This window comes from Amblyomma mixtum, chromosome 5, assembly GCF_055824585.1.
Source record: "Amblyomma mixtum isolate Tamu chromosome 5, ASM5582458v1, whole genome shotgun sequence".
Lineage (NCBI taxonomy): Eukaryota > Metazoa > Arthropoda > Arachnida > Ixodida > Ixodidae > Amblyomma > Amblyomma mixtum.
In genome coordinates, this window is record NC_143016.1 from 15,339,575 (window position 1) to 15,352,080 (window position 12,506).

General features: G+C 49.4%; 2 protein-coding genes across 4 annotated transcripts in view; one reads left to right on the top strand and one right to left on the bottom strand.

The window, feature by feature from the left end:
* LOC149341363 (aquaporin-9-like) overlaps positions 1-12,506 on the top strand; it is a 51,912-nt gene that overhangs the window by 20,155 nt on the left and 19,251 nt on the right. For all 3 annotated transcript variants that reach the window (XR_016282922.1, XM_089543445.1, XM_089543446.1), the window contains exons 2-4: positions 5,895-6,021; positions 7,019-7,153; positions 12,000-12,118. Coding sequence is in view for 2 of the 3 variants with exons in the window: in XM_089543445.1 (XP_089399571.1) it covers positions 5,895-6,021; positions 7,019-7,153; positions 12,000-12,118 (381 nt within the window). In the remaining variant the exon portion in view is untranslated. The remainder of the gene's footprint in view (positions 1-5,894; positions 6,022-7,018; positions 7,154-11,999; positions 12,119-12,506) is intronic.
* On the bottom strand, positions 634-3,049 carry LOC149341364 (uncharacterized). Its single transcript, XM_089543444.1, has 2 exons — positions 1,614-3,049; positions 634-1,535 (listed from the first exon to the last, which is right to left on the bottom strand). Exons 1-2 carry the CDS (start codon positions 2,182-2,184, stop codon positions 910-912), a joined length of 1,197 nt encoding a protein of 398 aa, XP_089399570.1. The 5' UTR covers positions 2,185-3,049; the 3' UTR covers positions 634-909.

Sequence of the window (12,506 nt, forward strand, 5' to 3'; positions counted from 1 at the left end):
AGGCCCCTACTCGGCGTTGCCGAAGATGCGTTGCATCTGACCTTAGCGCAGAACTCCACTTCCGGCTCCGGGGCCCAGTTTTAAAGCCCTAAAGGCCCAGCCCACATTCGGTAACTTTGAATCATGTTGCGCTCTTAACATGGTTGGTTCATCCAAGGCATGGCCAGCCCTCCAGCTTCCGTAAGGTAGAGCGCTCTCTCCACCACAAAATAAAACAAAAACACAAATATACATTCGTGCCAGCACGTGCGCGAATCGGTACCGCGGGGCGGGGGGACACCCGAATTTCCCGGCGCGTTCGCGAGCGGCCGCGTTCCGAGAAGGGGACGCTTCGCTTTGAGCGCTCCCAGCCGCGTTCCTATGACCCCCGCGAACGCTACCGATACCTTACACGCCCTTCCCAAGATTCTACAAAGGGCTCAAATGCCACTTTTAGAATTACAAACAAAAGGGATCGGTGTCTGACACGAAACTACCCTTCGGGTGACATAACATAAACAAAACGTACACATTCAAATGCGCGTTTCACACCTGTAAAACCAGCGCATTCACCGAAGTCCAAGCTGTCGCGCTGCGACCAGTTGCACGAACAAAACCAAAAACAACAAAATGCACACGGGCACCAACACAACATCACGCAAAATGCACACTTAAATACACACAGTGGCATGCCTGCCGTGCGCCGTAACACAGCGTCCAAGTTGGTGCGTTGCACCCAGTTCGCCTGCATGCACGCCGTCGTCCTGCTCGCGAATGAGCACACAGACACAGACACTCGCGACTGGAGCGTTCACAGCACTCGCCCAATGCCCACGTGAGCCTCCTTAGTCGCACCGAGCGTCCCTGTGTACATTCGAGCCACCACGTGTTGTCAGTAACACAATTAACGCCTAAACGGTAACTCACTCATTAGGCTGGCGCCACAACGGGGCGCGAACTGAAAAGATGGTGCCCTCCAGGATCAAAAACGTCCCGGGTTTTGATGGGTCCAAACCCCTCACTACACGACGCACCTGAGGGCCCTCTCTCTCTGGCGCGCCGGTACGAACCGCGTGGTGCGTAAGGAACATCTCTCTTGCCGAGTTCAGCTTTAACAGTGCGGCCGGCTTTGCTGAACATAATTTGGCGTACCGCAGCATGGAACGTACTGTTCCACGCGCCGACATTCACTGTGAAGGCTATGCGCCTGTCCCCTGGTATTTTGGAGCGTTTGGAGCTATTTGCACCGTTCCTGCACGGGCAAACATTTAAATCGCCGCTCCCTGCTTGATAGACGCTGGCCGGCTTCGTGGCATCGTCTGCTGCACGAGCTGACTCGCCGTCGCTTGACCCGAGCTTGCCTTGCGGCAAGTCGCCACTCATTTCCGGGTACTCAAATGACCTGGCCAGACACACATCGGGTGCGTTCCACAACTGTGTGGCGCTCTGCCCGGTCGGCCCAGCAAGCCCGCCTCCGTTCCCTGGCTCGCATGGAACGCTCTTTCCATCAATGACGCTACGGGGCCCTTCATGCCCTATGACCGACACAGTGTGCGGTTCCAGCAACGCTAGACTTTCTCCTGTCACTAGGTCCGCGATCTGACATCTGTCGTCGCTGGCCGTTCCCTGCTGAGCTAAATGCTCTTTTCCGCAGCTTGCTTGAGACTGCGTTTTTGGAATTGTGAGACTCACTTCCAACAATCCTGAGCACGCGTCCGCGTCCCTGGTGTCATTTGGGATTGAGCTAACCTGGGCGGCCGTGTCGTCGGCGTGCACGTTCACCGCCTCTGATACCGCGACGCTGCGTTCCGTCAGGCTGCTTTCTTGAACTGCGACTCCAGCTTCGCAGAAATCTGGCTCACCCTTTACCTCTGCCCGGCTGTCCTCTTGACCTGCGCCCGGCAGGCATATGCCGTTGCCTTCCCGCACTGGCGACCTCTCTGCTCGTGACTCGGAGCAGTTCTCCCTGGCTAGTTGGCTAGCTCTCCTAGACTCCTTGATCTTAGAAATCTCGAGCTCTACCTGCTGGCGTCTCGCTTCTAATACCCCCAAGACATACTTAACATCCTGAGGTTCTTCCTCGCGAAGCAGCGCCTTTCCGCCATTTACTTTCGCAAGTTGAGCCTGAAGGTCCGCTAAGCGCGCCTTCGCTAACTCAACTTGGTACCTCACATCGAGTGAGGGCCGGCATGGATAGCTCTCCATACCGCCTTCCGTACCCCTCAGATGTCCTATCGGTTCGAACACAGGGACGTGAACAATGCGACCAAGGAAACTCACGGTTTCGATGCGTCGATCCGCATTGCCAGCTCCTTGGCGTCGGGGTCCACCGCCACTTTCCCCGGACGCTGCGATGAGCTGTCGCACGCCGCTGGTCCGCCGCCGGTGATCGTCGAGTTCCCGACGCGCTGCTTCCTTGACCGGACGCAGTCCCGCGTCGCTGGACTACTGCCGTGGTCCTTGCGTCCTTGCCGCCGTGTCTCCGCAGGTCCGTTCACGAACGCTGACCTGTCGCCTTGTCGTCACCTTTCTCCCTGCCTTGTCTTCTTCCTGCGCCGTCTTCCGATGGCCGCAGGATCCTGTCGACTGCGCCAGTAAAGATCAGGTTCTTCTTCTTCTTTGCACTACAGGTGCACCGCCAGAGACGGTTGGTAACTCGAACTGAAGCTCTTCGCACCAGGGGTGCCACGTCAGAGACGCTCGTGTGATCAGTTGACACGCAGGGATAAAAAAAAAGGCAATAACTGAGGTTTATGTACAGATATTTACAGCGTACAGAAGTTTAGACACTCGAGACAAATTAAACGGCAAAAGACAAACAACAAAAAGGTGGATCTGGCTAATACTAGGGGAGGCCCCTACTCGGCGTTGCCGAAGATGCGTTGCATCTGACCTTAGCGCAGAACTCCGCTTCCGGCTCCGGGGCCCAGTTTTAAAGCCCTAAAGGCCCAGCCCACATTCGGTAACTTCCAATCATGTTGCGCTCTTAACATGGTTGGTTCATCCAAGGCATGGCCAGCCCTCCAGCTTCCGTAAGGTAGAGCGCTCTCTCCACCACAAAATAAAACAAAAACACAAATATACATTCGTGCCAGCACGTGCGCGAATCGGTACCGCGGGGCGGGGGGACACCCGAATTTCCCGGCGCGTTCGCGAGCGGCCGCGTTCCGAGAAGGGGACGCTTCGCTTTGAGCGCTCCCAGCCGCGTTCCTATGACCCCCGCGAACGCTACCGATACCTTACAGTTACAATGGAGAACGAAAAGTTGTTGTGCGCCAGTGTTATAGCTCATAGGCGGCGCCTCCGTCGCTAACCTTCAGGAACTGGCTGCAGGTCGTGCACGATTTTAATTCTGAGTTTGGTAACTTCTGAGATTAAACACACCTCATATCAGACCTGCAAGCCGGAATTGGAATTGCTTTCTGTGCGAGTTCTGCGCGAGAATGCATCCGCAGCAGCAAGTTCGAACATTGCGATCTGCTAGAGCTCTGGTATGAATAGCTTCTGTATGGAATGAATAATTAGCTCTATGGGATGCATAAACTTTCTATGGGATGAATAACTTCTCTATGGGATGAATACCTTCGGACGACTGACGAAGTAGACGTGCAAAGGGCAATATGAGGCCTGACATAATATGAGTGAAAGAAAAGAACTTTTAAGAGGTTTGACGCAGTGTTGTCGGTAACGCGTTACAAGTAACGGCGTTACCGGCAACGCGTTACTTTTTTCGGTAACTTAGTAACGTACTCGTTACCATTTCGGAACTGTAACGGGTAACGTACTTACGTCAACATCTTTCGGTAACGGGAGGTGTCACGTTACTAGCTACTTACTATTTCAATTGTCCCCCTCCGCCTCTTTTTCAGAAAAAAAAACGCCGAAAATGATGTCGCAAATAAACAAAATCTACCGGTGTTCTCAACGACCCTTGTTGCGGCTCGCATGCATGCCAAATAACACCTGCCCTTGACGACGCACTAAACTAAAAAAAAATCACGAACACGCATTCACACACTTGTCTTCACCCTCAAACCACTCACGCACACACAGCTCTCTAAAGAGTGGACGCATGCCGAGCCACCAATGGACCATTTGCAGAAATCTGTAAGTCAATTTCTGCGTACGCTTGTTTTCCAACCAAAAGGTCTCGTTCCCAGGCGACACTCTCGCACTCTTTGTGGAAGCAGTTCCTTCTTCTGAGTAAACTCAGGAATGTCGCCACTTCACTTCAAGATGGCCCCAAGAGAGCCGTCGAAAGAGTACGATGGTACAGCACAGAAAAGGGGATTGCAGTCAACTGGCTGTAGCACCGAAGTAGAGGAAGAAAGGAAATGGGCCTTTGTTAATTCCTGTGCCAGCGGTAGTGAGCTACCTCACACTAAACTTTCTAAATTTTTTCTGCTCTACAAAAGTGTCGCTCCAACTTTCTCCCGTCATAGCCATACCCCCCTTCTCCCCTAGCCAGAACAAGGAACAACGCACTCCCCACAGCACTGTGACTAAGGACGGCCTCCCTCCTTTTCCTGCCTAGACTCTGTTGCAAGCAGAGTGCGACCATCCGGAGTTTCCATTCGCTTGAAGAATATGAGTGCGTCGTCAGGGTTTGAGATCTTTTGGTTGGAAAACAAGCCTTGCAGAGAAGACGAGTTATAGGTTACAGTTACATCGAAGACGCACCGATTAAAATTTATGGCCATGGAGTAACGGCAAAGTAACGTGCGATACTTTTTTTTCTGTAACGGTAACGGCAACGCGTTAACTTTTTTTTGTAGGTAGCGTAGGGCGGTAACGCGTTCTTTTTTTCTTAGCGTAACGAGTAACGTATTTAGTTACTTTATTTCGGTAACGCCTACAACACTGGTTTGACGCAATGACTATTTGCAGTAGGTAAATTTTACTGGAAGTAGTTAAGGAGAGCAGCTTGCGGTAAGTAAAAAGACGCTGGTAGTAGTTAATATAGATCTATCTGGGCCAAGCAATCGCGGCAGATCCAGCTTGTAAGCGAGAAATTAGCAGATAAATAAGGTAGGGGCGAAGTACAAATGGCTACCACTAGTTTCTAAATTATGAACAGCAGCTTAACCGTACCCTTGGAAAGTATAGGATCGATGCATCCAGCGGATACTCCCACATGGGGTCGGAATTTAGAGGCTAACAAAAAGTTGTACATCAGGCTGAGAACAGCGCAGCGAGCAGAGCAGCGCACATTCGAGAGCAAACGCTAGCTGAGGGCATTTTAGCTTAAATTACAAAATAATTGCTACCTGCACATGATATGTAATTTGCAGAAGTGACAACAAATGGATTGTTAGGATGTCAGACACCACTAGAAGGAAAACGTAATGGAAGGGGACCGACAGATGGAGCAACCTACTCGGGAAACTGTTGAATAACGCGGCCCGCGTCTGGCGCAAATTGCTCACGAATTCAATGTCGGATTTCTTTGGGGGAGGCATTTGTCTAGCAGGGCACCCTGCTGCTGCTGATGAAGAGGATGCTGGTAATGATGATGATCAATCAATCTTTATTTCCGGTGTCCAGGAACAACCCTAAGGTCTTGGTGCTGGTGCACCAAACTCACACACAAAAATGTACATTCATTTCACACAAAGGAAAATAATCAAGTGAAATATGGTAGCAGGCAAGGCGATAGAAAAAAAAAGACGTATCAAATAGCCCTCTGCTTTAGACATAGAGGTGAGAGTGAACAAAAAGCGTAAAAAAAAAAAAAACAACATGAAAAGAGCGAGAACATCGGGAAGTGAAAATAGCTAGAACAGGCTACAGACATAAACATGACAAACAAACTAACAAAGGGGGTGAAAACAAAGAAAGACTTTCACAGCAAAGTGATGATGACGATGGTCCACTGATGACTCGGCTGTAACGAGTTCTTTGTGTATTCGGTGCAGGTGATCGGCGACTCCATCATGGCCATCATTATCGCTGGCGGGAACGAGCCCATCGCCGCCATTGTGGGCCCCGTAGGCTGGGGTGTCGCCATCTTCTGCGCCGTGAGCGTCGCTGGCGGCGTCTCGGGTCAGTGCCGCGCCGTTCCCACCACTTTTCCCACCACCTTGATCGTTTTGTTCGCACGTGTGAAAACCACTTCGTGTTTTTTTGTTGGGGTTGGTACGGCAGCATCGACGGGCCATAGGGATACGCGCGACATACATGCCGCACGATTACAAACGACAGATTTAAAAAAAAAACGATTTTAGACGGGCCGGCTAAAACTGCGCCTTTTAAACACACTCTTACTAATGGCTGCGAACTCGGCGTCAGTACGTACTACGCGCGGGAATGCGTACTGCGGCATCTTGCAGAGTCGGAGTCCGCGGTTATACCAGTGCATCGGATAAGAGTTAAAAATTTTCTCGGTACCCGTATTTACTCTCTGCGCACGTGTCGAGCGTTTCCCCGCCGCCATTCTTGGCACGATTAGAGCAACCTCGGTACGTGTCGCTCCTGCCGCTCCACGCCGTCAAAAGCCGAATGTTTTCCTTACCAGACCAGCCACACCTTCATCGTCTGGTTTCTGTCGCATCTATACGATGCCTGCACTCAGAGGCTTAGTACGGCGACAGACGATACCGACCATGTCTTCAGGCCGACCATGTCTCAATGAGAGCTTCTAAGGCAGCACACTCCTATACTAACATATCGCAGCTTCTGGCAGGGCGGCGCAGGCTAGCGCAGTTGCCGAATCATCTCAGGCAGCCATGGATGGATGGATGGATGGATAGGAGCGCCCCCTTTGAAACGGGGTGGTGGCAATTGCCACCATGCTCAGCTTTTCTTTATTATTTTTTTGGTTTACTGTGTTGGCAATTCTCATTAAGATTCTCCATCAACTTTGCCTACGGTTTCCTACTATTCTAACCTTATGCCACATCTCTGCTTTTCAGCCACCAATCCTCCAATCGCTTTTTGAGTTTCAAGTGGCGCCCCCTATACCCCATGAGAGCTGGCGCTGATGTCGCCTTCGTGGGGCACTGTGTCGCTAACCGCTGTGTTTCACTGCCTCTGTTTGTAGCACACCTGAACCCGGCCGTGACGCTTGCCAATGCGTCCACACGCAAGTTTCCGCTCGCCAAGGTGCCGCTGTACTTCGCGGCCCAGTACATGGGCGCCTTCGTTGGTGCGGCACTCGTGTTCCTCACTTACAAAGGTAGGTCAACGCTCACCCTGACGTACTGCGGCTAATAAGCGGAGATCTTCAGGTCGGATGGCGCGGTATAACTGCGTTCAGGAGATCGAAAAAAGCAAGAACATATATTCTCATCCCACGGGTGGTCGAAGCCAATCCGAAAAGTCCTACACCATGCGGCTTCGGTCCAGACCCAGTAATTAATGTACAAGTATTATTAACATTGTATATCGTATTGCAGCGGCGGCTTTATGGTCTGAGCATCCGCCTCGTATGCCGGAGGTGCGGGGTTCGATCCCCTGTGCTGCCGGGTACCCACTGCAAGGGGTAAAAGGCTTTCCTCCGACCTCGTGCTCGCCGCCTCTGGGGTGAAATGCTTGGAAAACGGGTCTTTGAACCGACCTTGTGTAGACGAAAAACACACTGTGCAATGGCGCTCTTTGGCCAAAGTTGCGATTGCGCCATTAAAATTCACCATCAGCGCCATTGTTTTTCTGCGCAGTTTTTAAACATGAGTATTTAGCATAAGTTTTTAACAAGATCATGAGGGTTTTAGCTGTTTTATGTGCCTGTTTCGTGCACGTTCTATCTAGAACTCGCAAGGCAACGTAACGACGAAAACCATGCAGAGCAGAGATTGAAAGGCTGCACTCTAACCACGAATTAGCGTATATAGGAGTAAAAAGAGAGTGTGCAGTCCTCGAGTCAATTTCCTTTTGGGGACAAGTAATGTCGCCAAAGTTGTGGGGTAGATTTCGATCACTAAATATGCGGAATGCTTGCTGTTAGTAACAGAGTCATATTCCCATCTCTAAGCATAACTTGAAGCAGCTGGCAATGGGAGGAAGCTTTTAAACGCGGCACCAGAGTTCAATTCGATTAGGTTGAAACCTCACTTAAAATCTTTGTTATTACTAGAACTTCGCAAGTTTTAAACAAGGAATTTGTTTCCGTTGCAAACCGTACTTCGCACTTTTACTGGTGGAAATTTACTCCGAGGCTTTGGCAGAATACCCTGCCCTGAAAGAGAGTGCGCTAGTGGACAGCTTACTTCCTTCTCACTCCCGTATAGGCTTATTTGCGTTTGCAGTGTACCGCTGACTTTGGTGGAGGACATAAATCTGCGTAGAAACCGAACTGCGACAGCTTGGCTTAAACGTATTTCCCGACGTCGTCGTCATAGGCATCACCGGCTGGTCTCTCCCAACGCTTTTGTGGTAGCCTATATAGCCATACGTTAAAGCAGTGCAGGACCGCAGTGGTGAAACGGACGAAAGTGTGCGCACGCGAGCAGCGGGGGGTTGTGTAACGTAAGCAGAACAGCCAAGCAGACGACGCGGTAAATGGCGAGAGCTCCGTACTCATGCGCGTACTCTCTTTTTCACCACTGCGGTCCTGCATGGGGCGCTGAACGACCGTCTTGTCGACGCTTCCATGATAGGACTAAAAAAAAAATTGGAGCTCTGTACTCCTTTTGACCACTCTTGTTCCTTGCGGAAAATCCATTGACGATATATCGGTGCACGTAAAGGAAACCCGCACGTGGTCGAAATTAGTCAGGAGCCAGGCTACTATGGCAGCCCTCGTAACTCGCAGTGTTACTTTGCCTAGTGAAAATCCATCAATGAAATAAAATAAGTGGCTTGTGTTTTGTTTCTTACGCGTTTTGCCTATGTTCAGTTAGGCCGGACTTATAGTCTCACGTTCCGTTAATGAACTATACAGTAAACGCAGTGCTCGTAAAACGGGGCTTCTTTTAATGGCTTTGCTACATAGCTGTCACTATAACACTCCCTGATGCCAAAATAATGGCCAAGTGAAGAATGAGGGACAAATAAAATAACAGCATGGGATGAGCGTTGTTCTTTTCCTTTGTTCACATCTCTTGCGCTGTTTCATCATGAAAGCAGAATAACTGGCCCGAACGTTCCATTCCACTCTAGCGAACAAATCAGCTCCAGCAATTCAGAGTGTGCCGACACTAAGTGCGCGCGCAAAGGCGCATCGTCGTCGTCTTCTGGTTTCCTGTGTTTCGCGCGAATCTTTGCGGTTTGGGCTTTTGCCAACCGCAATAAACCCGCTAGAGCTCACAACGCAGACGGTGTTCCTGCTGACGTGTTGCAGTCACTAGCTGGCAAGAGAATGTTAGTCCGTAAGCACAAGCACACATGTCAAGGCGAAACACTGCACCAGCAAAAGTACGAGGGAAGAACAGACGAGACACAGCGCTGTTTCGCTTTGACATGTAAAACCAACTTACCCATCAATTTGTGTTTTACAGGCACACAGTTGTACTGCATTTCGCGAAATTCTTTGTAGTCTGGGATTTCAGCAATCATGGTAAACTTTCAACGGGAACGGTGTTTCTGCTGGCGTGTTGGGCACACGTTTAGGTGGGAAATGTTTGTTCGTAAGCACAAGGAAAGCATTGTGCTGGCTGGAATCCGCGTGATCGTCCGTTTCCTGCGGTATGCTGCTTGCGGTATTTTCTTGTTGGAAACGCGTGCAATACTACCTGCCAGGAGGTGAGAGCAAGTCAGTTGTTTTGCCATTTCTGTTCTGACCAATGAAAAATAGTCCTCGGACCTTTATTAATTACGGTGGCGTTGATGACAGTATCGTTATGCTCTTCGGAGTTTCGCGACAACGCAGAAGCCGACCTGGCGTTTACGAAGCTCGAAATCCTTAACTCACCGCATATGCGTGCCGGCCGAACATTATGGGCGAGAAGATAATAATGGCCTATTTTTGTCGGCGCGATACTTTCGACGCCTAGCGCGCTTTAATGCTTGTCCGCGGCTAATAAGACGGCATCATCGTTTCGCTGCTGCTTACATTCGGAACATCTGCCGATGATTGCCTCGTAATCGCACAATGAGCCCGTAGACGGATCTGCATTGTGCCGAGGACGATATTTTCCTCGGTATCGGCACGCTCTAGCAGGATCGTCCCCCTCTCAAGGACTCCGCCTTGTCACGACGCGACAAGCAAATCGCCACCGTTTTCGGATTACGCGTGATCAATTAAGGCGCGTGGAAAACAATGTCGCAACGCCGTTTTCAAGCTCCTTGAGGCTTCGCTGATGTGGCGCTTTGCCAGAACTAGAAGCGTCTAAAGCGAAAGGAAATAAGGCGGGAGGCAACGCACGATAACACGATTCGACATAACTGCACGCGCGCGGATGCGATTTTCTCGCGGTTGCTCTAAGCCTGCTTGTATTTCAATTCAATTCAATTCAAATTCTTTATTTCTGCCTTGTAAACATACAGACAGCGGAGGCGCAGAAAAAGCTGAGAAACAGCTTGACTAAGCCGCAGCCCCCTTTCGCTTGGCAGCAGCTTGACAGCAAGGCTTTTAATACAAAAGGCAGTTGCAAAGCGTGATAACAAGTATACAATACAAGAGAAAACGAAAGAACATTATACAATATTGACACAATATTCACATTGGGTAGACACAGGTAATGGCAGCAAAGGAGAAAAAAAAAGAGAAAGAAGAAAAAAAAACACAAAACAAAAATCCTACATGCTAGCATACAAAGCACGCAAAGACCTGTTTGACGAACTGAAAAGGTCAAAATTATTATATATATACGCGTTTAGCAGGGACGGAAGAGTGAACTGCAGGCGTTCTCTACCCGAGTTTAACCGTGGGGTCGGGACTATCCATGTCTCCGCATGCCTTGTTGTGTAGCTTGCATCTCGGGTATGTAGTTCAGCAAGTTTACGTATGTGGTTTACATTTCTACGTGTTTCGAGTTTAAACCGGACACTCAAGCGATATTTATACAAGTTGTGTATTTTTAGCACACCACTTTGTAGAAAGAGATCTTTGCTTGGCGAGTCCCAGGGGACATTGTAAACATGACGAAGGAACTTTTTCTGAAAAATGTAGATACGCTGAAGACAGCTAACCGTAGCTGTGCCCCACACTAGATGGCAGTAGTTTAAATAGGAGTAGAAAAGTGAATTATAGAGGAGTAACTTTACTGTTCTTGGAATGACGTATCTGAGCCGACTTATGACTCCGGTTATTTGAGCCAGTTTCGTGACAATATGGTCCGTGTGATGTTCCCAAGACATGCTGGAAGAAAAAACTACTCCAAGGCATTTAAATTGTTCAACTATGTCTATACGTCGCGAGTTTAGTTTAATCTCGATGGGGGAAGGAAGTACTTTGTTTTTAGGACGAAATATGACAGCTTTTGTTTTCTTCTCATTTATACGCATGTATCTGGATTCGGACCACTTTTGTAATTCACTCAAGGTGTCATTGCATTCCCGAACAAGGAGATCAAGATCATTTCCAGTAAAAAAGATGCTAGTGTCGTCAGCGTAGATAATAAATTTTGCGGCGGAGTTAATGTTGGAGATATCATTTAGGTACATATTAAAAAGTAATGGTCCCAATATACTACCCTGGAGAACGCCAGAAGTAACAAGTTTTAGTTCAGATGTCACATTGTCTATGCTTCTCGCATTCGTCAATTTTCCCGACGGACGACGCATTCCGTTTGAAAATGCTGATTATTAGCCCGGAGAGGTGCGACAGAGGTTTCTAATAATTAGATGAAGAATGATAATAGTAATGATTCCCGACAGCTCCCTGCAAGGCTCTCCACACTGGCCCGCTGTAGGCGGCGGCAGCTGAGAGAGAAAACTCTCTCTGTCCGCGATATATAGCTGAGGGGGCTGGTCACCACCAGAACGCATTAGATGTGAATGACCAGGATATAGGGTCTTCGAGATGCTCTGCGCTTAAACCTTGGGGACTGATCGCTCCAATGCGATGCTCGGGGCAGGGGATGCCGAACTGCTGTCGCGTTCATTAACCGTCGTCGCCCTCTTTCCCGTGCCTTGCGTTCCAGACTTGATCGACCACTTCGACAATGGAGAGCGCCAAGTCTTGGGCGAAAAAGGCACAGCAGGAATATTCGCCACGTACCCAAAAGAGCACGTTAGCACACTGACGTGCTTCATTGATCAGGTAAGCCTCGCTTCGGAAAAAAAAAAAAATGCAGATGTACCCGCACCAAGCGCTACCTGTTTCGTTACGGCAAGTTATAACGTTGTACCGCAGACTTACGATAACAATCAGATGTAATCACAACTAAGATTATTGCAATCGAGCCCCATGCATGCACGATCCCGTCGTACTCGTCCCATTTCAGTCACATAATTTCACCGTTTTGTCTTGTTTTATAGCTGATCCGTAGCTGAACGATAGCCCACTGCAGCCGCTCGCAATATACATTAGTCCGATTGTTTTGGGTGAATCTTCGTGGATGGAATAAAAGTATTTAGGGAAATAATTGTAGTTAACATCCGCTTCAGCGCGTCCGTATGACTGTCCGAATGTCGCTTTGGTTCTGGGT